The following is a 25,347-nucleotide window of genomic DNA, read 5'->3' as shown; positions in this document are numbered from 1 at the left end:
CTTTTGTTAAAGGGAAACTATAGTGCCAGGAAAACAAACTCGTTTTCCTGCCACTATAGCTTCATCTTCTGTTAAGGCCCAACCTCGTGGTGAAGAAGGGGTTAATAACCTTCTGTCACTTACCTGGATCCAGCGCAGATGTCCCTTGGCACTGGCTCAGCTCCACCCAGGCTCCTCCCCCGCCAGGGGAGACCAAATGCACATGCTCAGCAATGGCAATGATATCAGTATAATACATTTTACTGCTCTAAAACACTAATTTGTGTAGAGTAATGTCTCACGAGTACAACAGTACCCCTCAAGTACAGGTTGCATGAGGTTTTGGAAAGTTACAGGGTCAAACACAGGGGTGTATCCTGGTTTTGTGCTGCCCTAGGCAGGACAAAACTCAGGCGCCCCCCTCACCCCCCCCCCCGCCACCCCCACCCAACCCTTCCCCCGCCTTCTAAATACACACACACTGACAGATACGCATCCATTAGCTAACTGTTAGCTAATGGATGCGTATCTGTCAGTGTGTGTGTGTGAGTGTATGAGTGTGTCTGTTAGTGAGTGTGAGTGTGTCTGTTAGTGAGTGTGTCTGTTAGTGAGTGTGTGAGTGTGTCTGTTAGCTGCTAACAGACACACTCACACACTCACTAACAGACACACTCACACACACTGACATACACACACTAACAGACACACACAGTCAGACACACACACTCTCACACACACACTAACAGACACACACTAACAGACACACACTAACAGACACACTCACACACACTAACAGACACACTCACACACACTAACAGACACACACACACACACACTAACAGACACACTCACACACTAACAGACACACACAGTCAGACACACACACACACTAACAGACACACTCACACACTAACAGACACACACACACTCACACACTAACAGACACACTCACTCACATTAACTCGTTTTTTTTTTTTTTAATTTACCCCCCCAGCCTCCTTACCTTTGGGAATGCTGGGGGGGGTTCTCCCTCTCCCTGGGGTCTAGTGGGGCTGCCGGTCGGGCTGCTGGGCTGGTTGCTGGCGAGGGAGCACTTCCTCTGAGCTATCTGCTCAGCTCCCTCGCGCGCCGCAGAGTGAGGCTGGGAGGCGGAGCCGGAATATGACGTCATATTCCGGCTCCCAGCCTCACTCTGCGGCGCGCGAGGGAGCTGAGCAGATAGCTCAGAGGAAGTGCTCCCTCGCCAGCCGCCCGCCCGCCCGCCACCAGCCCAGCAGCCACCAGCCCAGGGTGTCTGTTAGCCGCAAGGCTAACAAGGCATTTGCCCTGGGCGTTTGGGGGCGGCTTTTTTTGCCGCCCCCTGGAAAATGCCGCCCAAGGCAAATGCCTTGTTTGCCTCGCGGCAAATACACCCCTGGTCAAACATTAGATTTGCCAATTTCTGTTGTTGCAAATTGCTATTTGCCAGATTGGCTATGTTACCTTTGAGATGGTATGGCAGCCCAGAAATTAAAATTAACCCCACCATGACATACTATTTGAAAAAGTAGGCAACCCAGGGAATTTAAAATGAGGTATGTACAGTCCTTTGTAGTAGCCACTTAGTCACAAAGCTGGCCAAATTAAGCATTTTTATTTGTTTTTTGCATTTTTTTTAAACAAAAACTGCAATTTTACTGATGGTTTCATCGTTGTGATAAGTTTTACTCTTTTTAAAACACTTATTTGTGTTCAGTGAAGTCTCCAGAGTATAACAATACCCCTATGTGCAGGTTTTATCGTGTTTTGGAAAGGTACAGGGTCAATATAGGGTTTGCCCAATTCAGTTTGCCAGATTGGTTTGCTGGGTCTGTGTTGCCTTTTGAGACCATATGGTAGCCCAGGAATGTGAAATAACCCCATCATGGCATACCATTTTCAAATGTAGACAACCCAGGGTATTCAAAATGGGGTATTTCCAGTCTTTTGTAGTTGCCACTTAGTCACAAACGCTGGCTAAATTAAGCATTTTTACTTGTTTTTTTGCAATTTTTTTAACCCCTTAAGACCGCAGCCAAATGTACAAGTTGTGATCCAAAAAAAACGTAAACAAAACCTGGCATTTGCGCTATATGTCTGTCCAACCGTAATTCACCTCTTTCATATTAAATGCACCCACACTTATTATATATTATTTTATTCAGGGGAAACGGGGCTTTCATTTAACATCAAATATTTAGGTATGGAACATAACTTAATATGAATACAATATAAAAAAATGAGAGAAAATAAGATTTTTTTTACATTTTCTTAGTTCTATGTGACATTCTAACTGTGAATGTCATAATACTGTTTGCTTTTACTGCAATAAAATACACATATTTGTATTCAGCGATGTCTCACGTGTAAAACAGTACCCCCTATGTACAGGTTTTATGGTGTTTTGGGAAGTTACAGGGTCAAATAAAGCATGTCACACTTTTCAGTTTTTTCACATTGAAATTTGCCAGTTTGGTTACGTTGCCTTTGAGACTGTATGGTAGCCCAGGAATGAGAATTACCCCCATGATTGCATACCATTTGCAAAAGTAGACAACCCAAGGTATTGCAAATGGGGTATGTCCAGTCTTTTTTAGTAGCCACTTGGTCACAAACACTAGCCAAAGTTAACGTTAATATTTGTTTGTGTGTGAAAAATGCAAAAAACTAATTTGAAAGCCAATTTTGGCCAGTGTTTGTGACTAAGTGGCTACTAAAAAAGACTGAACATACCCCATTTGCAATACCTTGGGTTGTCTCCTTTCGCAAATGGTATGCCATTATGGAGGTAATTCTTATTTCTGGGCTACTATACGGTCTCAAAGCCAACGTAACCAATCTGGCGAATTTCATTGTGAAAAAACTGAAACGCAAGCCTTATGTTTGACTCTGTAACTTTTGAAAACAACCTAAAACCTGTACATGAGGGGTACTGTTATACTCAGGAGACTTTGCTGAACACAAATATTTGTGTTTCAAAACAGTAAAAAGTATTACAGCAAAAATATCGTCCGTGTAAGTGCCGTTTGTGTGCGAAAAATGCAATAAATTTCACTTTCCCTGACGATATCATTGTTGTAATACATTTTACGGTTTTGAAACACAAATATTTGTGTTCAGCGATGTCTCCTGAGTAAAACAGTACCCCCCCATGTACAGGTTTTATAGTGTCTTGGAAAGTTATAGGGTTAAATATAGTGCTAGCAAATTAAATTCCCTATACTTTCGGCCTGGGTTGTTAGGCAGGTCCCGCTAATTGTAATTAATTAGGATACCTAATTATGTAACATTATTACATAAATATATATGTAAAATTATTATATATACACGTGTGTGGATATATATATGCATATATATGTATATAATTTTTTTACAATTATTTTTATTTATATATAGGTATACATATAGTGATGTATACGTATATACTTAGGTATATACATATATATATATTTCGTTCTACGTGTATTTTGATATCAATATATATATATTAATATCAAAATACAGTTAGAACGAAATTACACACATATATATTTTTAATTTTTTTTTTTTTTTTTTTTTACGTATTTATATTTTCTTTATTATAAATATATAAAATACACTTAGTGCATTGACAAGGATATTTCCCCTCCCAGACAGAGAGGTTTTCTCTTATCTAAGAGTTAGGAATTATATGAAGCAAAAAAATTTTTTAAACAGCGGAGATACATACAATGTCTTAAAAGGGATATTCTCTCAAAAAGAGTGTAAAAACCTTTTCGCTAAATGTACAAAAGTATGTGATACAATACAAACAGAGAACCGCCCAATGGCAATAAAAAGCTGGGAAAAAACTCTGAAATGCACTATAGAACTAGAAGAATGGTACGATGCTATATCAAAAACAAATAAATATGTACACTGTCTCTCTCTGTTGGAAACTCACTTTAAAGTGATCAATAATTGGTATCTGGTTCCTTCAAAAATATCAAAAATGTTTAATAACAATAATGATCTTTGCTGGAGATGTGGAAAAGAGAAAGGAGATTATCTCCACATTTGGTGGAGGTGTAAAAAAGTAACGACCATATGGTCTATGACAAATTCATTATTAATCAGTTTAAATGGAGTAGGATTAAAAGTCAATCCAGATATGATGTTACTCCATATAAGGTGGCCCGCTCTTAGTAGAATGAATCAAATTTTGACAACACATGCCTTAATAGCAGCAAAGATCATTATCGCTAGGAATTGGAAAAAGACACAAATATTTACAAAGATACAGATTATTCAGCAATTAAAATACCAGATCCAAATGGAAATAGGGATGAATAAAATTAAAAACCAGTATAAAGAATCTGATAAATGGGAAGAGTGGTTAAAAAATTTGGAGAAATTAGAGATAGAACTCTCTTGGCAATAAGCTAGAAAAACGAAAGATAAGAGGACAAACTAATAAAAAGAAGGGCACAAGAAATAAGAAAGCTGAGAAGAGGAAAAGAGAGAAAGAAAAGGGTAAAGAAAAGGAGAAAGAAAGGTAGCAGTACTGTATGGTGTGAATGAGAGTACGAATGAGGTTAAGATGCTGTTCTTCTTTTGTTTTTGGCAGTTTTTTCCTCTTCGTTCTTTCAATTTTCCCTCGGTTGGTCCCGTCCCCTCTCTAGATAGAAGACCCCTGAATAAATAATGACAAGTAATAGGAAAGGAAGAAGAGAGGGAGGCAGGGAGAGGGAGGAGGAGTAAGAGGGGGAGGGGAGGGAGGAAGAGGATAGGAGAAAATAATAAAAGCTCAACCTGGGTTATGTAGTTAACTGCTTGTTTTTATTAAGTAGAGTTGAGCCAGCAAATGTTTATGATGACCAAGATACCCGGCCATATATGAAGATATACCTGAATTACAAAGAGGCGGGTATAGTCTGAAACAAAAGAGAAAAAAAAAAAAAAAATACACTTAGTGTATGTGTAAATGTGTGTGTGTCTCTCTCTCTATATATCTATATCTATATATATACTTAGATCATATATATAATATATATATATATATATATGATCTAAGTATATTTGATGTGTAACTGTAATTTATTTTATTTTGTAACATTAAGGGGTTAAGAGGGGAGCAGAGGGGCAGAGACAGTGTCAGCGATCACAGTGACAGGCTGTCACTGTGATCACCTCCTGCAGATCACGGTAATTGGCCACAGGGGGAGTGCCTGGGTGGCCAGGCATGCCCCCCACCGCGATCTGCAGGGGGATCCTGCCTGCAGTTACTATGGGTCAGCCAATAGGCTGACACATAGTAACCTCTGATCGCAGTGACAGGCTGTCACTGCGATCAGATCGCAGGGAGAGGCTGTCTCTGCATTCAGATCGCAGTGACAGCCTCTCACTGCGATCAGACTCTGCAGATCGCGGTCACTGACCGCAGGGGGACTGCCTGGGGGGCCAGGCATGTCCCCCGACCGCGATCTGCAGATTGAAAATGCGGCCGGCTCCATGTGTCAGCCGATTTTAAAATCGGCTGACACATGGTAAATACCGATCGCAGTGACAGCCTGTCACTGCGATCGGAAGCTGCAGACCGCAGTCCCCAGGCACAGGGGGGGCTGCCTGGGGGGCCAGGCATGCCCCCCGACCACGATCTGCAGCGGCCATGTGCCGCCGGCCACGTGGGGGCTAAGACCGCCCAGGACGTACTATGCCGTCCTGCGGCGTTTAGAGCCGCCCAAATAAGGACGGCATAGTACGTCCTGCGGTCTTAAGGTGTTAAAACAAAAACTGCACTTTTACTGGTGATTTCATCATTGTGATAAGTTTTACTTTTTGTAAAACACTCATATTTGTGTAAAGGTTTCATGGTGTTTTGGAAAGTTACAGGGTTATATATAGGGCTTGACAATTTTTTTTTTTTATTCCAATATTTTTTTATTTTTATAGTGCATGAAAGATCACAACATTTCTTGTATGGCCACAACAGCCTTGACAAGCGCATTGGTTACAAGTGTATGAGCATATTTGTGGTAGGAAAGAAACTTGTACATTGTTTAGTGAGTTGCTTGGTTCATAGTATCATTGATGAGTTTAGCTTGAGAGTAGTGAGGGTAAGGAAAAGGACCAGAAGCTTATTATCTAGTGAGCTTGTAGCCATTACGTACAATGGGGAGCGATGCCTGTTTTGCGTAAGTTGTACATACATTAATGAAGGCAATCATGTGCATCCCAAATAGCAGTAGGCTGTACAATTGCATGATACAGCGAGTCATACAGAGGGTATTACTATGTATGTGACATTCGGGGCTGACGCTCGTTTGAGGCTTTACCACCGTATGTCACCTCGCAGTGTATGTATAGTGTCCGATGTCTGTTTGCCTCTGACTGCTTGTGGTGAGGATGTCATCTGCGTAGGAGTGGGTATTAGTGTGATACAGTGTGTGGTAGAGGCTTGTTGTGGTGGGTGATGCCCCATAAGGTGGGGTATGTGGTGTTCTGATGTTCCGTGTTTGGAACACAGGGTCTGCTCTGGAGGAGGGAGGGCGGCCTGTGGGCAGCAGGGAGATGTGGGTCGAGGTATCCCTTCAGTTGCAGTCGCCTGTAGCGTGGGGTCATGGGTTCTGGGGTCCTCAGGTAGCAGGTTGGTCCGTGGTGTGTGGTAGGGGGTCTGTCGCCGGGGTTCTGTAGTGTGAGTTTGCTTTGCGTCCCTGACGGGACCCCCGTTCGTTACCTGGCGTGTGGCTTGTGTCGGCCTCTGTCAGGTGTGGGAGGGAGTCGTGTGTGTGTCAGGTGTCTCAGGTGGTTCTCGTGCTCTGCGTTGTCACTCTGGTAGGGGGTGACGTGCGGTCAGGGGTAGTAGGAGGGGGGTAAAGGGGAGGTGATGATAGCGGGGGGTGACCAGGAATTAGTTTGGGTGTGAGAGGTGGGGCTTCGGGCTCCCGAGCCTGGGCCCGCGTCCGAGCTCCCCCTGTCCCTGGGTCCGGCATCGGCGCGCTCTTTTCGGTTCCGTCTTTCCGTCGGAACTGCCTCCGATGTTCCGTCGTTCCTGTCTGTGCCCTCCGGCAGGGGGGGCCTCTTGTTTGATCCCGGGGGTTGTGTGTCTCCTCCGGTCCCGGTGGGGGAGGCGAGCCATCTTAGCCAGCGGTACCAGGTGTCGTGATAGCGCTGTATACGTCCGGCCGCCGAGAGGATCAGCTCCTCGATCTGTCTGATGTCCTCCACTCTGGCTAGCCATTCTCTTAGCGTCGGGGCCGTGGGTTGTTTCCAGTGTGTCGGAATAAGACTACGCGCCGCGTTTAGGAGATGTGGTATCACTGATCTCTTGAATTTAGTTGTGGGGATTGAGGTTAGTTGGAGTAGGTAGGTTTCCGGTGTGAGTTGTATGTTTGCGTCCGTTATGGTCACCATGACAGCGTGAATCGCCGACCAAAAGGGTTTGAAGGGCTTGACAATTAAATTCTCTGGACTGTCTGCCTGGGTTGTCAGTCAGGTCCCTCAAATTAGAATAAAATAATAATAATGTAGTTAAGAGTTAAATATATATGTGTGTGTGTGTATATATATATGTATATTATATACATATATAAAAAAAAAAAAAAGAGTCTTGCACTCCACTTACTGGTGTCTCTGCCCAGTGCTTATCGGCATAGTATAACAAATTACGTAGAAATAGCACTCCCAGGACTCCAAAGGTGTAAAAATAAAATTTTACTTTTTATTTTCCAAATTTAAAAGATCAACGTTTCAGTTTGTCAGCCAAACTTTCATCCTAGTCCAGAGAGCGTAGCAGGAACAGCTCTTATAAATGCTAGTGATTATACTCAGGGGAGTTTTGTGATATAGCAATCCCCAGAGTGAATGTAATTCTCCAATCCCCCAAACATGAGCCAAGACTTCATGAAGGGGTAAACGAATCTCAGTTTAATGGGAGCCACACTTGGCCTTATATGACAATCCCCATGTAAGGGGTACGCCCAAACAGACCTGATAATAGACTGATTTGCAACTTCACAGACCAATAACAATAAGGTTACAAGGCACAACACTCCCACACACAGCACACAATCCCTCCCCTCTGCCTTGGAGATAATTGGATCAGTAACTGTACTAATTCTAATCCAATTATCTCCAAGCACAGAAAAAATCATTTTTTTAAAAAAACACCCCAAAAGTACCCTAAAAGAGCATAAAACCCCACAAATGTTACATCCCCTGATAGCTCTGGCCTGAGTAACCAACATATCCAAAAATCACCCAGATCAGTTTAGAGGTCCAGGATTTTCCTTGAAGTCTTAGTTTTTACCGACCGTACACATGGTCCCATGCCCAAAACTGTTCCATAGAATCGCGGCTAAGTGCCGCTGGCGACCGACTGGGAACTGCAAAGTCTTCATGCCGAAAATAGTTCCAGGACATTTGTGGCTAAGTCCCCCTGAAGTCTATTCACGGTTTTGGTCCATGCGTACGGCCGCCAGGGAGCTAGCGTTCAGTTCTATAGAAAGTGCCAAACCAGGGGAACTGAAATATGGGTCTTTACAGCCGTTGACTTGGCCCGTAGTCTTTTAGCAAGAGGCTAGCTGGCAGGCCTCTCCAAACACCCGTGATGAGGTTACTTTCGTCACAACTATAAATAGGGCAATTACAAGAATTCTCCAAGGTCTCCTTGTAACTGGTCCCGCCCATTCTCCACCTCTTTGGCTGATCAATGCCACACTGCGCTATTAAGCATCTCCTCATAGAGATACATCTCATGGGGAACGTTCAGCGCCCGCATGCAGACTCTGAACGCCATTGCTTCACACTGTGCAGCACTGAGATAGAAAGCATCTCTAGTAACCGCCTGTGTGACTGCCTCTGGAGATGGCCCTAGGCTGGAATGTAAACACTTTTTCTCTGAAAAAACAAAGTGTTTACTGTATGCTATCCTCACCAGAACAATTACCCTGAGCTATAGTGGATCTGGTGACACTGTCCGTTTAACTCCTAAATTAGAATTCTATAGAGAAATCTATAAACCAAAACTGCTTCAGTGATTAAGCCAAAGTTGTTTTGGTGAATATAGCGTCCCCTTTAATTCACTAAACCTGAAGCTGTGCCACAGTAACAGGGATTGACAGTTTTTAATCCTAAACTACAGTAAACTGAGTGACAGCAAGTTACGGCGCGCGCCCAGCTCCCCCGATTCTCCCGCCACTCGGACGCACGCGCAAGCGAGCCTCATTCCTGCCCAGGGTTCCATGCAAGCAGTGCGCGCACACGTGTGGACGTGGCGGTCTCCAACCAACCCAAGGGCAGCAGCCGCCCCCCAAACGGCCTCCCAGCCAATCAGCGTCCAGCAGCCAGCGAGGCCGCATTAGAGGCACTGTATCGAAGGGCTACACAGAGAGCAGGAAACCACGCCCACTCAGACACTTTGCGGCCGCTTCCGGTGTCGGCGTGTTAAGGGAAGTCGGGCGGAGCCGAGTGTAGAGTGTAAGGTAACGGTATATGGTGTGTATGATGTATAGTGTGTATATATGGTGTGTATGATGTATAATGTGTATATATAGTGTGTATATGGTGTGTATTGGACTTTCTGTCCCGGTATCCAGTGTGAGCATACAGTCCCGGGCTGTGACAGTGTAATGAGCTGGGATAGCCGCATCAATGGGATATGACGGGCGGTGTAAATATAACCTGATTACCGGGAGGAATAGATCTTCCTCTCCGTCAGACATATTGTAATGACGGCATGACCAGCTAACCTTCACTCACACTGTGGAGACTGAGTGTCTGGTGACTTTTGGTTTCTGGGGGATGTCTCGTTATAAGGCATTCCTATTCCCAACTTTATCCAAAGGGCATGCCGGTCCCTTGTGAATGAAGGGGGGGGCGGCATGCCGGTCCCTTGTGAATGAAGGGGGGGGCGGCATGCCGGTCCCGTGGGGGAAAGGGGGGGGGCGGCATGCCGGTCCCTTGGGGGAAAGGGGGGGCGGCATGCCGGTCCCTTGGGGGAAAGGGGGGGGCGGCATGCCGGTCCCTTGGGGGAAAGGGGGGGGCGGCATGCCGGTCCCGTGGGGGAAAGGGGGGGCGGCATGCCGGTCCCGTGGGGGAAAGGGGAGGGCGGCATGCCGGTTCCGTGGGGGAAAGGGGAGGGCGGCATGCCGGTTCCGTGGGGGAAAGGGGAGGGCGGCATGCCGGTCCCTTGGGGGAAAGGGGGGGGGGCGGCATGCCGGTCCCTTGGGGGAAAGGGGGGGGTGGCATGCCGGTCCCTTGGGGGAAAGGGGGGGGGTGGCATGCCGGTCCCTTGGGGGAAAGGGGGGGGCGGCATGCCGGTCCCTTGGGGGGGCGGCATGCCGGTCCCTTGTGGATGATGGGGGGGCGGCATGCCGGTCCCTTGTGGATGATGGGGGGGGGCGGCATGCCGGTCCCTTGTGGATGATGGGGGGGGGGCGGCATGCCGGTCCCTTGTGGATGATGGGGGGGGGGGGGGTGGCATGCCGGTCCCTTGTGGATGATGGGGGGGGGGCGGCATGCCGGTCCCTTGTGGATGATGGGGGCGCATGCCGGTCCCTTGTGGATGAAGGGGGGGGCGCATGCCGGTATCTTGTGGATGAGGGGGGGGCATGCCGGTATCTTGTGGATGAAGGGGGGGGGGCATGCCGGTATCTTGTGGATGAAGGGGGGGGGCATGCCGGTATCTTGTGGATGAAGGGGGGGGGCATGCCGGTATCTTGTGGATGAAGGGGGGGGCATGCCGGTCCCTTGAGGATGAAGGGGGGGGCATGCCGGTCCCTTGAGGATGAAGGGGGGGGCATGCCGGTCCCTTGAGGATGAAGGGGGGGGCATGCCGGTCCCTTGAGGATGAAGGGGGGGGCATGCCGGTCCCTTGAGGATGAAGGGGGGGGGCATGCCGGTCCCTTGAGGATGAAGGGGGGGGCATGCCGGTCCCTTGAGGATGAAGGGGGGGGCATGCCGGTCCCTTGTGGATGGAGAGGGGCATTAAAGACCCACAAAAGTAGTTAACTGTTTATCTCGGTTGCGTGAGTTCCATGGTAAATTGAAAAGTTACACATATATAAAATATATATATATATTTTTCCCATAATCTTGTTAAGGTACTTTTTAAGGTAACTTATGTGCATGTTATCAGTTTTATTTTGATTGTGTGTGTCTCTTGACATTTTTCCTAATGACTATTACATATATTCAGGGCTTGCTACATAGAAAAGTTCTCTTGTGTCTCACTTGACATGTTCAGGGTTACATACTAAACTCAAAATTTTCGTAAATGTAATGCAAATTGCAAAACCGATTAAGAAAAAAAAAAAGCCATGATGTGTGGTTGATATGTTTTTAGTTTGGATTGGAGGCTATATACAGGTGACACTCAAACAATTAGAATATTGTGCAAAAGTTCATTTATTTCAGTAATGCAACGTAAAAGGGGAAACTAATATATGAGATAAACGCATTACATGCAAAGCAATATAGTTTAATCTGAGATTTGTCTTAAAGGGAAACTCCAGTGCCAGAAAAACGATCCGTTTTTCTGGCACTGGAGGGTCCCTCTCCCGTGCCAGAAAAACGATCAGTTTTTCTGGCACTGGAGGGTCCCTCTCCCTCCCACCAATCCCCGGTTACTGAAGGGGTGAAAACCCCTTCAGTCACTTACCTGGGACAGCGGCGATGTCCCTCGCCGCTGTCTCCGCCTCCGCGACGCTCCTCCTAGTGATTACGTCGGCCGGTGGGCGAGACTAATCTCGCTCACCGGCCGAGGAGACCTAATGCGCATGCGCGGAAATTCCGCGCATGCGCATAACGTCTCCCCATAGGAAAGCATTGAAAAATCATTTCAATGCTTTCCTATGGGGTTTTGAGCGACGCTGGAGGTCCTCACACAGCGTGAGGACGTCCAGCGACGCTCTAGCACAGGAAACCTGTGCTAGAACCCAGGAAGTGACCTCTAGTGGCTGTCTAATAGACAGCCACTAGAGGTGGAGTTAACCCTGCAATGTAAATATTGCAGTTTATGAAAAACTGCAATATTTACACTTGCAGGGTTAAGGGTAGTGGGAGTTGGCACCCAGACCACTCCAATGAGCAGAAGTGGTCTGGGTGCCTGGAGTGTCCCTTTAAGTGCGATGATTATGGCTTACAGCTCATGAAAACCCCATTTCAGATTTCAGAGGATTCCAGGTGATGTAAGGATGCCACAAGAACACCTGTGCAGCTACCACATGATTGACATGAACTGATATCAATTTATAGGGAATACAATTTCATATACATTGTGCTTGCCAAATTGTACAAAATGTATAGGCAAAATAATGTATTACACAATGTTCTTTATTTCCCAGAATACCAAAAATGAAAATAGGGGAGTGGTGGTGCTCTCAGCATATCGTTGCTGTTGAGTTTGGACAGAATAATCACAATCGATAATTGTATACTTTCAGCATTATAAGTGCTGTTTAATTAGGTAAGAGTTATGAATGCCAGGGAGAGCACTCTCCAAAACAGATTGACCTTAAAAATAAATTGTAACAAAAATAATTGACTTATAGCACCATATCCACTACAACGAGCTGTAGTGGGTATAGCTTAGTGTGCCCATCAAGAGAAGCAGTTATAAATATGTATTTATAGCATTCGAGTGTTTCAGGCCATTTAGATTGTTGGCACCCTCAATAGAATGTAAAACCAAAAATAAACTTGTCTTAAACTAACACTTTTTGATTGAATTTTTTTTTTAACATAACATGTATTTGAAGCAATGATTGGAAGCCTTAGACAGAATAGTGTCATTGATCTTACAATATTTCACACAAGGCCTAAAATGTTAGTATGAAAGCAACAATGTGATTTGTAGGTGTGACAAACTAGGAGACACTGCTTTTCTGCAGAAAATTATTCAGGGCCCTACTGCATATGCTGCGCCAGTAGGCTTTGGCACATAGAGCAGCATTAAGATGCTTCTCTATGGAGTGACTTAAGGGACGCTATAGGCACCCAGACCACTTCATCTCATTGATCCCACCATCCCTTCTGTGCCCCTCTTACCCCGTCCCCTTATGTAGCCCCCTCGCCTCCTGTGGCCTTATGTAACCCCCTTACTGTGCCCTCTCCTTCCTGTGGCCTTATGTTATGTAGCCACCCTTCCCTGTGTGTGCTCACCTTCAAGCCCAGACAGCTTTCCAGGAGCTCTAAGAGCCTTCAGGCAGGAGGCGGGGCTTAAACCGAAGGCTGTGCCCTCTCCCCTCCTGTACCCTTATGTAACCCCCTTCCTTTGCCATTTTAGACCTCTCCCTCCTGTTGCCTTATGTTATGTAGCCCCCCTCCCACCCTTCCTGTGTGTGCTCACCTTCAAGCCCAGACAGCCTTCCAGGAGCTCTGAGGGCCTTCAGGCAGGAGGTGGAGCTTAAACCAAAAGGTGGGGCTTAGCTAGAGGGGGCGGAGCCTACCGCTGCAATGCCCTTCTACGCACAGGATCGGAGATGCATGACAGAGTTTAATAAGGGGTGAGTTGACTACCCGGTACAACTGTGGATAAAGCTAGGAGCTTCGTCAGCCAAAACCTCTGAGAATGTATGGAGAATTAGCTGGGGTTTGCTTTTAACGTGCGTCAGTGCTGTGTAGAAATGTACAGTTTATACTGTTATCTTGGCAGGCCAGCTGCAAGGCAAGCATCCTGGCTTCCACTCAACTGGTCTGCATAACAGCTACGATCTGCATAACGGCTACTCTGCCTGGCTCAGACAGACGCATTCCGCCGCTCACCTGCCTTTATTTCCCAGTGCTTAGTTTTATTACTTTTTTCACGTGTACTTGATTAAGACAACAGTGTCCGGGGCAGGGAGCTCTGCCTGGGAATCCAATCCACTGTTTTCTACTATAATGTTGGGAAACAGCACAGCCCCGACCTGGAAGGGTTGAGTTGAGGTAACTGGACTCCAGTACTCTAGAGGTTGGGAGTATTGAGTGTTCTAGAATGACACAGACTGCATGTAACACCTTCTTCTGCATTCCGTTCCCACCACATAGGAAATATTACAGCAACAGTTACTCAGAGTTGTGTTAACTCTTCAAGGCTTTCATTATGTAGATAAATGCACTTTCCCTTTAAAAAAAATGTTTTAAACCCGTTTAATGTACCACGCAAGGGGGGTGTAATTTTCAGCAGATTTGACCAGTTTTCGGCCGAAATGGGAAAGGCCCGTTTTCTACTGAAATTTCCGTGCGTCCTACTGCACGGAATCTGATACAGGTTTCCTTCTAATGTTGTATAGTGGGCTGATGAAGGTATAGTTAAAGGGACACTATAGTCACCTGAACAACTTTAGCTTAATGAAGCAGTTTTGGTGTATAGAACATGCCCCTGCAGCCTCACTGCTCAATCCTCTGCCATTTAGGAGTTAAATCCCTTTGTTTATGAACCCTAGTCACACCTCCCTGCATGTGACTTGCACAGCCTTCCATAAACACTTCCTGTAAAGAAAGCCCTATTTAGGCTTTCTTTATTGCAAGTTCTGTTTAATTAAGATTTTCTTATCCCCTGCTATGTTAATAGCTTGCTAGACCCTGCAAGAGCCTCCTGTATGTGATAAATGTTCAATTTAGAGATTGAGATACAATTTATTTAAGGTAAATTACATCTGTTTGAAAGTGAAACCAGTTTTCTTTTCATGCAGGCTCTGTCAATCATAGCCAGGGGAGGTGTGGCTATGGCTGCATAAACAGAAACAAAGTGATTTAACTCCTAAATGACAGTGAATTGAGCAGTGAAATTGCAGGGGGATTATCTATATACACTAAAACTGCTTTATTTAGCCAAAGTAATTTAGGTGACTATAGTGTTCCTTTAAGAATACGGTATGCTGACTATGGATCCCTTCCCCCAGGTCCTTACATGTAGTAGTGTTAAAAGATGGATATGATTATGGAAGCTTTAAATCCCTATCCTGGTTCCCCTGTAGGGACAATGGCTGTATTGTTTGATGGCAATGTAAAGATTCTTTATAAACCCTTGTTGTACTTTATCTAAAAGATGAACATCGCCTCATCCTAGAAATCTTATGCATGTAATGGCTTTCTTTTAAGGTTCATCACTTGAGTAATGGATCTTCGACAGCTGTTGTTTTGCCTCTCTCTGTGGGTGGCATGTACTCTGAGCAAGCCCACTGAGAAAAAGGAGCGTGTCCACCATGACCCTCAGCTAAGTGAGAAAGAGCATGATGATGCCCAAAACTTTGACTATGACCATGATGCCTTTCTTGGAGCTGAAGAGGCAAAAACGTTCGACCAGCTAACTCCTGAAGAAAGCAAGGAGAGATTGGGGTATGCAATTCATTGTGAAAGATCTTTTAGATAAGTACGGTAAATAAATTGTACTCTTCTATTATTTAACATGCCAGGGAATGCACTATGGTTGCTACTCGTGTGTAATCACCAAATGATCAGTTCAAATCCACTGGTGGTTAGTTGATTGATCTGCAAATACTACATGTTGGCAATTTACCTGTGTTAACATCCTTTCATAGGTTTTAATGCGTATGTCTTGTAAGTGATGTTTGTTCTTGTAAATTCTTATTGGCAACTCCTAAAAGTGAGAGGAATAATGAAATCAAGCTTAGCAAATAGTAACTTGGTGATCTAATAATATTGGTTCACAAAGGCCGGGCTTGACAAATTTGCCTGGAATCTAGGAGCCAGCTCAAAAAAGTTAGGAGCCAGGTTTTTTTTGGGGGGGGGGGTTTCTTCAACTAACAAATATTTATTCTTAAGGACAAAAATTAAATTCTTAAAGGTTCACTCTAGTCACCATAACCACTACAGCTTAATGTAGTGGTTCTAGTGTCTATAGCCTATCCGAATCAGGTATCATTCTGTTCACTCCTAAATAGCACACACGTAATTGTGAAAATCCTGATTTTGTTTTGGATGTCTTGCATTCTTGTCTTTTAACTAATCATGTCACATTGTGCTTGCTGAATACTGCTTAGTCTAATTGTTCTGGTTCTGCTGCTGCGTAGCTTTCTTCTTTTGGGCCTGGGCTGTTTAGAAAAGGATGAGCACACTAGATGTACAAATTTGGCATTCATGCTCAATTAAAAGGTCTCATTCTAGATCTCATTTAGTATTTCGGACATTTAATAACCTGAAAACTGTGTGACAGCTAAAGCAATGGAATATTTACAGGATAATTTAAAACCTCACAATAGTTTCTCTTTAATCCAGGAGTTGCTAAAAGCCTGTAGAATTTAGTAGAAATTAAGTTTTATCCATCCAAGTCTATTTTCTGAAAGTTTACTAGTGTACAATTAATAAAACTATCTTAATAACCTAGTTAAGTGTGCTGAGTAATTGTCTTTGTCATTGGTTCACATTTCCTGTGATAACATTTCATGCTCGAGTGTGATTACCATCGTTACATGTAGCATTGTCATTGGACAGGGTGACATCGAATATTACCCATCTTTTATTTGTTTAGGTCAAATTCTAGACTGTAATTGGGGAAAAAAAATAACTTTTTTTTTTTTTTTTTTGAGACATGGCTCTCCAGGATTTGTCAGTCTCTGTTTTAAACAATGTATTATTATTTTTTTAACCTTATAAATGTATTATTGATGACACTAGTTGTTGTCCTTGGAATTTCTTGATAATCATAAGATGTTTACATGTATATTGTGTGAAATCTTTATATGAAATTCCTATATGTACACACATATAAGTCAATATGCATTTTAGAAAGAGATTCATGATGCTTATGACTGTAGACATTAGTTCATTGGCTGCCACTAATGCTTCTATACATCTGGGAGTATTTATATGTAAATATAAATTATATACATCTGTGTGTATATTTCCCACTATTGATCATCTGCTATAAACCTCTATAATTTCCCTCTTATTTTCACCCTGTTTTTTCTTTCTCTGTTGGTTGCCAACCTTGACCTCACAGAAAGATTGTTGGTAAGATAGATGGAGACAGTGACGGGCTTGTTACAGTGGAGGAACTAAGGGATTGGATAAAATTTGCCCAGAAGCGGTGGATTTACGAGGACGTAGAACGACAGTGGAAGGGCCACGATCTCAATGGGGACAATCTGGTGTCCTGGGAGGAATATAAAAATGCCACCTACGGTTACATCCTTGGTAGGTGTCCTGTATCCCTTTACCATCTTCATTCCTCCCATTTTTTCTCTATAGAATCATTGTAAGTAAAATAGACTTGGATAAAGATGGGTTTGTGACGGAGGGGGAGCTGACTGCGTGGATCAAGAAGGCGCAAAAGAAGTACATCTATGACAACGTGCAGCGCCAGTGGCATGAGTTTGACATTAACCAGGATGGACTTATATCATGGGACGAGTACAGAAACGTCACCTATGGCACTTACTTGGGTAAGGGAGGAGTCTGCAAAGACAACGATGGAAAACTCTTGAGTGCCTGGCTGACGTGGTTTAAGTTTTGTTTTTCTCCCTCCCAAATTTTACGAGCTGCTGCCAAAGTATGATCATTTTGTTTTGTTTTTTAATTATAGAGTACAATTGTAGAATACAAAGGCGAATATTTCTATCTACAAGATGTGTAAATGTACTTATGTTTTGGCGCCTGGACAAGGATTCCATAACTCCTAAAACTAAGCTGCTAAAATGTAGGGGATACTCTAACCACCAAAACAACTTTAGCTTAATAGAGCAGTTTTAGTAGAATTTTTCAAGTGACTTTCGTATTAAGGCCAAAGCAGACGAGAAGTCTTCTAGTTCAGCTATTTTAATCTTAATATCAGGAACACAAACCAGTATTCCTGACTCTATAGTGTAGACCCACTGCCTCCCTGACCTCCGGTTAGAAAGGTGATTTACTCACCATTTTCCAGTGCTGCACGGGTCTGGTTGCAGTTGGCCCTGCCCCCTTGACTGAAAACATTAAATTTGATATCAGCCTATCAACATCTCCTCATTGAGATTCATTGACTCAGTGTATCTCTATGGGAAAAGTTTCGTGATTCCATGCAGAGTGTGGAGACGCTGAACGCCGATGCTGCACATTGTGCAGCACTGACCAAGGATGTACCTCTAGTCGCTGTCTGAGTGATTACCACTGGAGGTGTCCCTAGGCAGTAATGTAACCACTGCCTCTCTTGGAAAAGGTAGTGTTTTGTTTATTAAAATACTTGCAGGGACAGGCCATACACACCAGAACTACTACATTAATCTGTAGTTGTTCTGGTTACTATAGTGTACCTTTAAATTTGAAATTCACTTTAAATTTTACCTTTAGCGAATAAGCCTCTTAAAATATAGTTCATGCGCCTGCAATCTCTCTGCTCGGTTCCCTTCCATTTTTGGAGTTAAAACATTTATTTTGGTTTATGCAGCCTTAGCCACACCTTCTCTGGCTGTGACTCCCATAGCCTCCATTAAAACATTTGTTTCATTTTCAATCAAATGTTGACATTGCAATGTGCTTACTTTAGAAGTTTGTACCTCCTGTTGTGTTAATTGAACTTTAATCACACACAAGGCTCCTGCAGGCTATTAACAGAGCAGGAGCTAATGAATTCTAAATTAAGCGTAGTGTGCAATAAAGGAAGTTTAAACATCAGATCTCTCTTTACAGGAATTGTCTAGGGGAAATTGTTTAGGTTACCGTCAGGGGATGTGTGACTAGGGATGCATAAATAAAGTGATTTAGCTCCTAAACGATAGATAATTGAACAGTAAAGCTGCAGTGGTGTGATCGATACACCAAAAATTCTCTTCTGCTAAAATTGTTTTGGTGCTTATCGTATCCCTTTATGAATCATTTTGTAAATGTACAGGTTTTGAATTTACACATGTATGTACCTTAAAGATAGTTTGTTTTTAAATCAGGATATTAATTTCAAATATATGGAAGATCTAGATCGTAAAGCTCCAAAAAACGATGGAGCCATATTTCAGACACTTTAGTGATTCAATATCTTCAGTTACATGTGATTCCACAAAGTAGAGAATTGCTATTACAAGTTCTAGAATAGCTTAATTTCCACACTCAAAGCTTCAAAAGTAACATTTCCAGAGAACGAATAAAAGGATAGTGAGTGATTCCTGCATTTGTGTACCTGTTTAGTGATATCGCCTTGTAGTATGAGTTTGTTCCTATATTGAGTGTATATATATATATATGTGTGTGTGTGTGTATATATATATATATATATATATATATATATATATATATATATATATATATGTTTTGTTGTGAGCTGTCTTTAATGCAGCTTGTGTAAGCATCGTGTGTTGTCTGTATCACTAAATCATACGCCACCACCACAGATAGTAGTTCATATACAGAATTCATAACATGGAGTTCTTGATGGTGGATGGACACCGGAAAAAGTAACAATGTAGTGTTGCGTATATAGTTTGTTTACTAATACAATGTCAGGCGTGGCTTCCTGTAAAATATACTTTAGCCTCTGATTAATACTCTTTTGCCCCTTAGATGATCCCGATCCAGACAACAGCTTCAACTACAAGCAAATGATGATGAGAGATGAGAGGCGCTTTAAAATGGCTGACAAGGATGGTGATCTTATTACCACAAAAGAGGAGTTCACTGCATTTCTTCACCCAGAGGAGTATGATTACATGAAGGACATTGTGGTTCTGGTGAGTTTTTCTTAGGGGAAAGGTCTCTCTCTGTCCATCACTAGGGCTGTGCAAAGTATTCTCACATATCTGCTTACCTATTGCATTTCACTATCCTCTTATTTTGTAGAAGGGATAAATGGGGTGAATTGAACTGTTAAAAATTCCCACACAAGGATGTCCTGATATATATGAGCACATCTCTGTCCATGACTATAAGATGAAACTGAAAGATATAATGTGGAACTGTTAAATTTCCTTCTATATGTTGCCTATATCTGTTAAATGTATTCTATTTTTGCTGATTGCTTCTATGCGCATTGAGATCATAACATGTAGTTTCTTTGTATATATGTTGCTGCAAGGTCTAGATTTCAGACTTGTCCTGCGTTTTTAAAGGGACACTGTAGGCACCCAGACCACTTCTGCCAACTCCCACTACTCTTAACCCTGCAAGTGTAATTATTGCAGTTTTTTATAAACTGCAATAATTACCTTGCTGGGTTAACTCCACCTCTAGTGACTGTCTACTAGACAACCACTAGAGGGCACTTCCGTGTCTCTAGCACAGTTCCTGTGCTACAGCGTCGCTGGACGTCCTCACGCTGTGTGAGGACCTCCAGCGTCGCTCACTTCCCCATAGGGAAGCATTGAAAAGCATTTTCAATGCTTTCCTATGGAGAGCTCTAATGCACATGCGCGGCATTGCCGCGCATGCGCATTAGGTTTCCTCAGCCGGCGGGTGGGATTAGTCTCGCCCACCGGCTGACGGAATCACTGGGAGGAGCGGCGGCGAGAAGAGGTTAATCGGCGGGGTCTCTGGTAAGTGACCTGAAGGGGTTTTCACCCCTTCAGCTACCGGGGGATGGGTGGTGGGAGGGAGAGGGGACCTGCAGTGGAAGGAAAACTGATTGTTTTCCTGGCAATGGAGATTCCCTTTAAGAAGTTGTCATGGCTGAATATAGCACAGTTATATTTTTTACTCCATGTGATCTTATAAATGTTATTTAAAGGGACACTGTAGTCACCAGAACAACTACAGCTTAACGTAGTGGTTGTGGGGAGTATAATTATTCCCTTAAGGCATTTTCATGCAAACACTGCCTTTTTCAGAGGAAAGGCAATATTTAAATTGCCCCTAGGGACACCTCCAAGTGGCCAGTCCTTTGATGGGGCAGTACTGCACAGTAGGCAGCACTGCCTTTCAGTGTCTCCAACCTCTGAGACGCTGAATTTTCCTCAGAGAGATGTATTGATTCAATGCATCTCTATGAGGAGGAGCTGATTGGCCAAAACTGTTTTTGCCCCTGCCCCCATCCCACCTCCATGCCAATTTCAGCCAATCCAATGCTTTCCATATGGAAATAAGGTTTTAGCCCATTCTAAGGGGGCTAAGATGGGACAAGCCACCTTAATAGTGTTTTAAATCTATAGGGTCAGGGACACATGTTCCTTTAAGTGATATAGACGGTCTATGTATCATAAAATGGTTCTTCTTAATTAGGGTACTACAGTTTAGGGATCTCATGTGCTTTTACTCATGCTTGTCTTTGTTCTTTCCCCAGGAAACCATGGAAGATATAGATAAAAATGGAGATGGAGTCATAGACCTGGATGAATACATAGGTGAGGTTGTAGGTTATTCCTAAAAAGCCATATCAATTATGTGTTTAATGTTTAACGTGACAATTCAAGAACGGTTAATAAAGCTGTGTTGGTAGTGTCAGCATTGGCAGCGTTGGTGTATATGTTATATAGAATTTTTTATTTTGGATCTGCAAGTATACAGTTTAAAAATAAAGTGACAGGTATAATGATGTAGTAACTTTTAACAATTCTCTCAAGTCTGCAAAACCCCAAACTATTAAGTTAAAAAGAAAATGTTAACCAGTAATGTGGGCCCACAGGTGATATGTATAACCATGATGGGGATGCTGATGAACCAGAGTGGGTGAAAACAGAGAGGGAACAGTTTGTGGAGTTCAGAGACAAGAACCGTGATGGTAAAATGGACAAAGAAGAGACCAAGGATTGGATCCTCCCCTCTGACTATGACCATGCAGAAGCTGAAGCACGTCATCTTGTTTATGAGTCTGACCAAAACAAGGTGAATATATCATAGGGTTTGGGGGAATAGGGTGGTATTTCAGAAAAATAAGAGTATATGGTTCAGATTGCACTTGTGCAAGAAGTATCCTGTTCCTAGAAACTTTTTTCTTTGTGTGTGGGTTTTTTGTTTTTTTTGCATGATATTATTCCAAAGTGTATATATTATCGTAACATCTTAATTTTAGATGACTGCTACTGACCTTGCTCTTCTATTACCTGTTTTCTTAGGATGGCAAGCTGACACGAGAGGAAATTGTAGATAAATATGATTTATTTGTCGGCAGCCAAGCTACAGATTTTGGAGAGGCGCTCGTTCGACATGATGAATTCTGAGGATGAAGGGGAACCCAGCCATTGTTCCAGTAACTCATAATCCCCTCTTCCATGCTTGAAAAGAGTGGGAGATGCAACATTTTAACTCAGAACAAAAGTAATTTATTGCAAACAGACTTCCCAATCCAAGAGAGTCAAGACTACAAACATTTGTTTTTTGTAAATGTGATGCCACAGCATTTTCTCCAGAATCCTGCCCACCGTCGCACTCTTGCTCAGTTTAGTGATATTTTCACACACAAAAAACTGGTAATTCTTTTCAAAATGCACTTTACAGTGCTGGTATCATTGCAGTATGTATTCTGGAAAGGTCAGCGTTGACTCCCGTACACAGCAAGGCTGTGTCTCATGAGGCTAATTTGAATGCTGTTGTGTTTGTCCCTGCTCTCCGTCTTCCAGTAATCCCATGTTAATTGTGTACCTTGGTAAATTTTGGAGAAATGTGTACAATTTATTTTAAACAATAAATTAGTGATGGGTCTCCTTTGACCTGTTGAAGAAACAGGTTGTTTTGTAATTAAATGTCCATAATTGTTTGAGGCCTTCAGATTGCCTTATCTATAAATATACTCCTTTCTGTGTATTCCTCAAGTTGTACTGAATGGGGTAATCTGATAGACTGTTTTCTCGGGGGAAGAGTGATGAATTCCAGGTCAATTTGCTGCCTATTTCTACATCTAGTATTTTATTGAATGATGTCAATGTAATCTTTAAGTAATAGCCTAATAGCTCAGTATTGTCACCTACTTCCACAAAGCTTTACAACTCTTTGCATTTATAAGTTTCCGGTATAAACAAGGTGCCATCATCAAATTTTACATTTTATAAGCCTGATTTCAGGTTGTGGACCTTTTTCATCCTGATTGCACATTGTTTATACATGCTGCATAAGGCGTTATGCAGTGTAGGGCTAGTTGAATAGAGGAGGGCTTTAATCCTTTTATATATTTTTTCTTAGGCTCTATGTTGATAGAAGAAATGTTAATCATGTTTATATATAACCTGATGTTGGTGTAAGACATCTATTATCATATCCTCCACTTGACCTAATTCCTTAAACAGCATTTTTACGAAATATGTAATGCCTCATAGGCCAGTATGTGTTAATGTATGATGAAGGAGCCAGATAGCATTCCTGCCTTTGATTTGAGCGTCATTTTAAAAATTATGTACATTAATTTTTTCTCATTATTTAGCACAATGCTTTAATATAATCATGTTTAACACGGGTGTATAGTTTGTACAAGTGATTACCCTTTAATATATAAGAAGAATCGTTGTATAATGGTAAACCAGGTGCTTCAACAAATACTTGCTAACATCAATGCTGTGAGCCACATAGGTAAACTTAATTTCTCCTTTTACACTGGGTAACATATGCATGTGATCATGGTACACTGCAGTGGCTAATATTTTAGAATACACCACATGTTTTTTTTTGTTGTTTTTTTTTGTGCCTTTTTCGTCTGTAGATATTGACAGACTTATGGAAAGATACTGAGGTTATTTCCAAGCTGTTTTATACACAACATTATGGGTTTTATGTGCTCTTCTTAACAATACCTGAATTATTCTGTTATAGGTAGATGAGTTATTTTAATGAGATGAAAGTTCTTGATATTATTGGCTTAATCACCCCACACATAAAAAAATATCTGTGTGGTACGGTCCATTTTAAATGTAGCTATAAACCCAACTGTTAACCACCATGGCATCTAGTTTTATATTGTGTGAATCCTTCTGATATACAGTATGCATATGGTTTTGTGCTTTTTTTTTTTTCTCCCTGTGTAAATGTTGTCCGTCCTTAAGTGAAAATTTTGTTCACACTACATTTTAACGAACAAGTACAATTGTTTATGTATAAAAAAAAATCAGTTGAGCAGTCGTCATTTGTTTTTCTATACATTTTGAAAACCAGAATGCCATCAGAATATTGATATAAAATGTACCAGGAACACTTTGCATGTTAAAATTCTTAAGCTGCAGCCCAATAATTCTAAAAGGAACATTATTTTGAATGTTCAAAGGGATTGTATTTTTTTTCTGACCATTTCTCGGGATAAAAATCATTGAGATAAAGTGAGAACTACAATATTCTAGGCACAAGGCCAAAATGCTATAGAGTAACTCCTCATTCATCTGAACTATCAAGTGAGCTATGAGTATACTTGGACATCAGTTCCGTGTTTACCTTTGCTGCTGAACCTAAAGGGACATTATAGGCACCCAGACCACTTCAGCTCATTGAAGTGGTCTGGATGCATTGTTCGTGTCTGACTTAGTCCCGCAATGTAAATCATTGCAGTTTTTATGAGAAACTGCAATAATTACATTGCAGGACAAAGACTGGCGACAGCCACTAGATTCACTTCCTGTTTGCTAGGTGAATTCTTTTTTTTTTAATCACCTAATTGATGCTACATGTCCACACTCTACGTGAGAACACCCCATAGGAAAGTATTGCAGCAATGCTTTCTTACGGGGAGGGCCTAATGTTTTTGTGCGCGTGTGCATTAGCCCGTTATACACTATAGTATCCTGTTAAGTGAAGCCTAGGTTTCAGTCTACTCTAATATATTTCATAGAAGAAAATGGGAGTGCTAACTTTACAAAATCTTTATTTGTGACTCCCAACATGTTTGTCTTCAACTCTTAAACTTCATGTAGAGCAGGGATGCCCACAAGGTAGATCCCCCAAATGTTTTAAAACTACATCTTCCATGATACTTTGTCACTATAAAGCATTCTAAAGCCATGCAAAGCATCATAGGAGTTGCAGTTTTACAACATTTTGGAATCAACTTTTTGGGCACCCCTGATGTAAAGCTTAGTGAGTGTCTTTTCTTACGTGGGTTATTCAGTAAATCAGAATTTAAATAATTATAGGTCTATTCCTAAAATTAGCAAATACTTGATAAGTTTCAAAATGTTTAGTTCTCCTACAGGATATTCTAGGATAATATAAATGTCTTAAATAAGGGAATAATAAAAAATAATAATTTTTTTTACGTTGCTGTAATGTGGTAGAGCAGTGGGGTAGGCATCTTTTCTGCACTGCAAATGTTAGGCTACACCTTCCATAATGCTGGCAAAGCATCACAGAAGTAGTCTGCCACAATATTAGAAGTGCTGAAGGTTGCTTACCCCTGTTGTAGAGCCTTTTGGAGTGTAATTTTGATGGGTAGATCAAATGCTAAGCATCTGATAAATGTGAGGCAAGAAAAATAAATTGTTTAATGCATTAGCCAATATGTTTATGTAAACGATGGTGGTTTAGACCTGCTGATCGCTACAGGCGTATCTGTGCCACTGACTTTGTAGGCTCACA

The 25,347-nt window shown here is 42.5% G+C and overlaps 1 protein-coding gene across 3 annotated transcripts; it reads left to right on the top strand.

The window, feature by feature from the left end:
* Window positions 1-9,355: 9,355 nt before the first annotated feature.
* Window positions 9,356-24,447, top strand: CALU (calumenin). Of its 3 annotated transcripts, none has more exons than XM_063448362.1 (7): window positions 9,356-9,432; window positions 15,040-15,276; window positions 16,901-17,094; window positions 19,429-19,595; window positions 21,140-21,200; window positions 21,482-21,681; window positions 21,912-24,447. In XM_063448362.1, exons 2-7 carry the CDS (start codon window positions 15,056-15,058, stop codon window positions 22,014-22,016), a joined length of 948 nt encoding a protein of 315 aa, XP_063304432.1. In that variant the 5' UTR covers window positions 9,356-9,432; window positions 15,040-15,055; the 3' UTR covers window positions 22,017-24,447. The 3 variants fall into 3 exon arrangements, with proteins under 3 accessions (XP_063304432.1, XP_063304431.1, XP_063304430.1); XM_063448361.1 differs by lacking the exon at window positions 16,901-17,094 and adding an exon at window positions 17,149-17,342 and having other exon boundaries at window positions 9,356-9,437; XM_063448360.1 differs by having other exon boundaries at window positions 9,356-9,437; window positions 21,912-24,446.
* Window positions 24,448-25,347: the final 900 nt, after the last annotated feature.

The sequence above is a fragment of the Pelobates fuscus genome, chromosome 3 (genome assembly GCF_036172605.1).
Source record: "Pelobates fuscus isolate aPelFus1 chromosome 3, aPelFus1.pri, whole genome shotgun sequence".
Taxonomy (NCBI): domain Eukaryota; kingdom Metazoa; phylum Chordata; class Amphibia; order Anura; family Pelobatidae; genus Pelobates; species Pelobates fuscus.
This window is presented reverse-complemented; position numbering and strand designations above follow the sequence as displayed.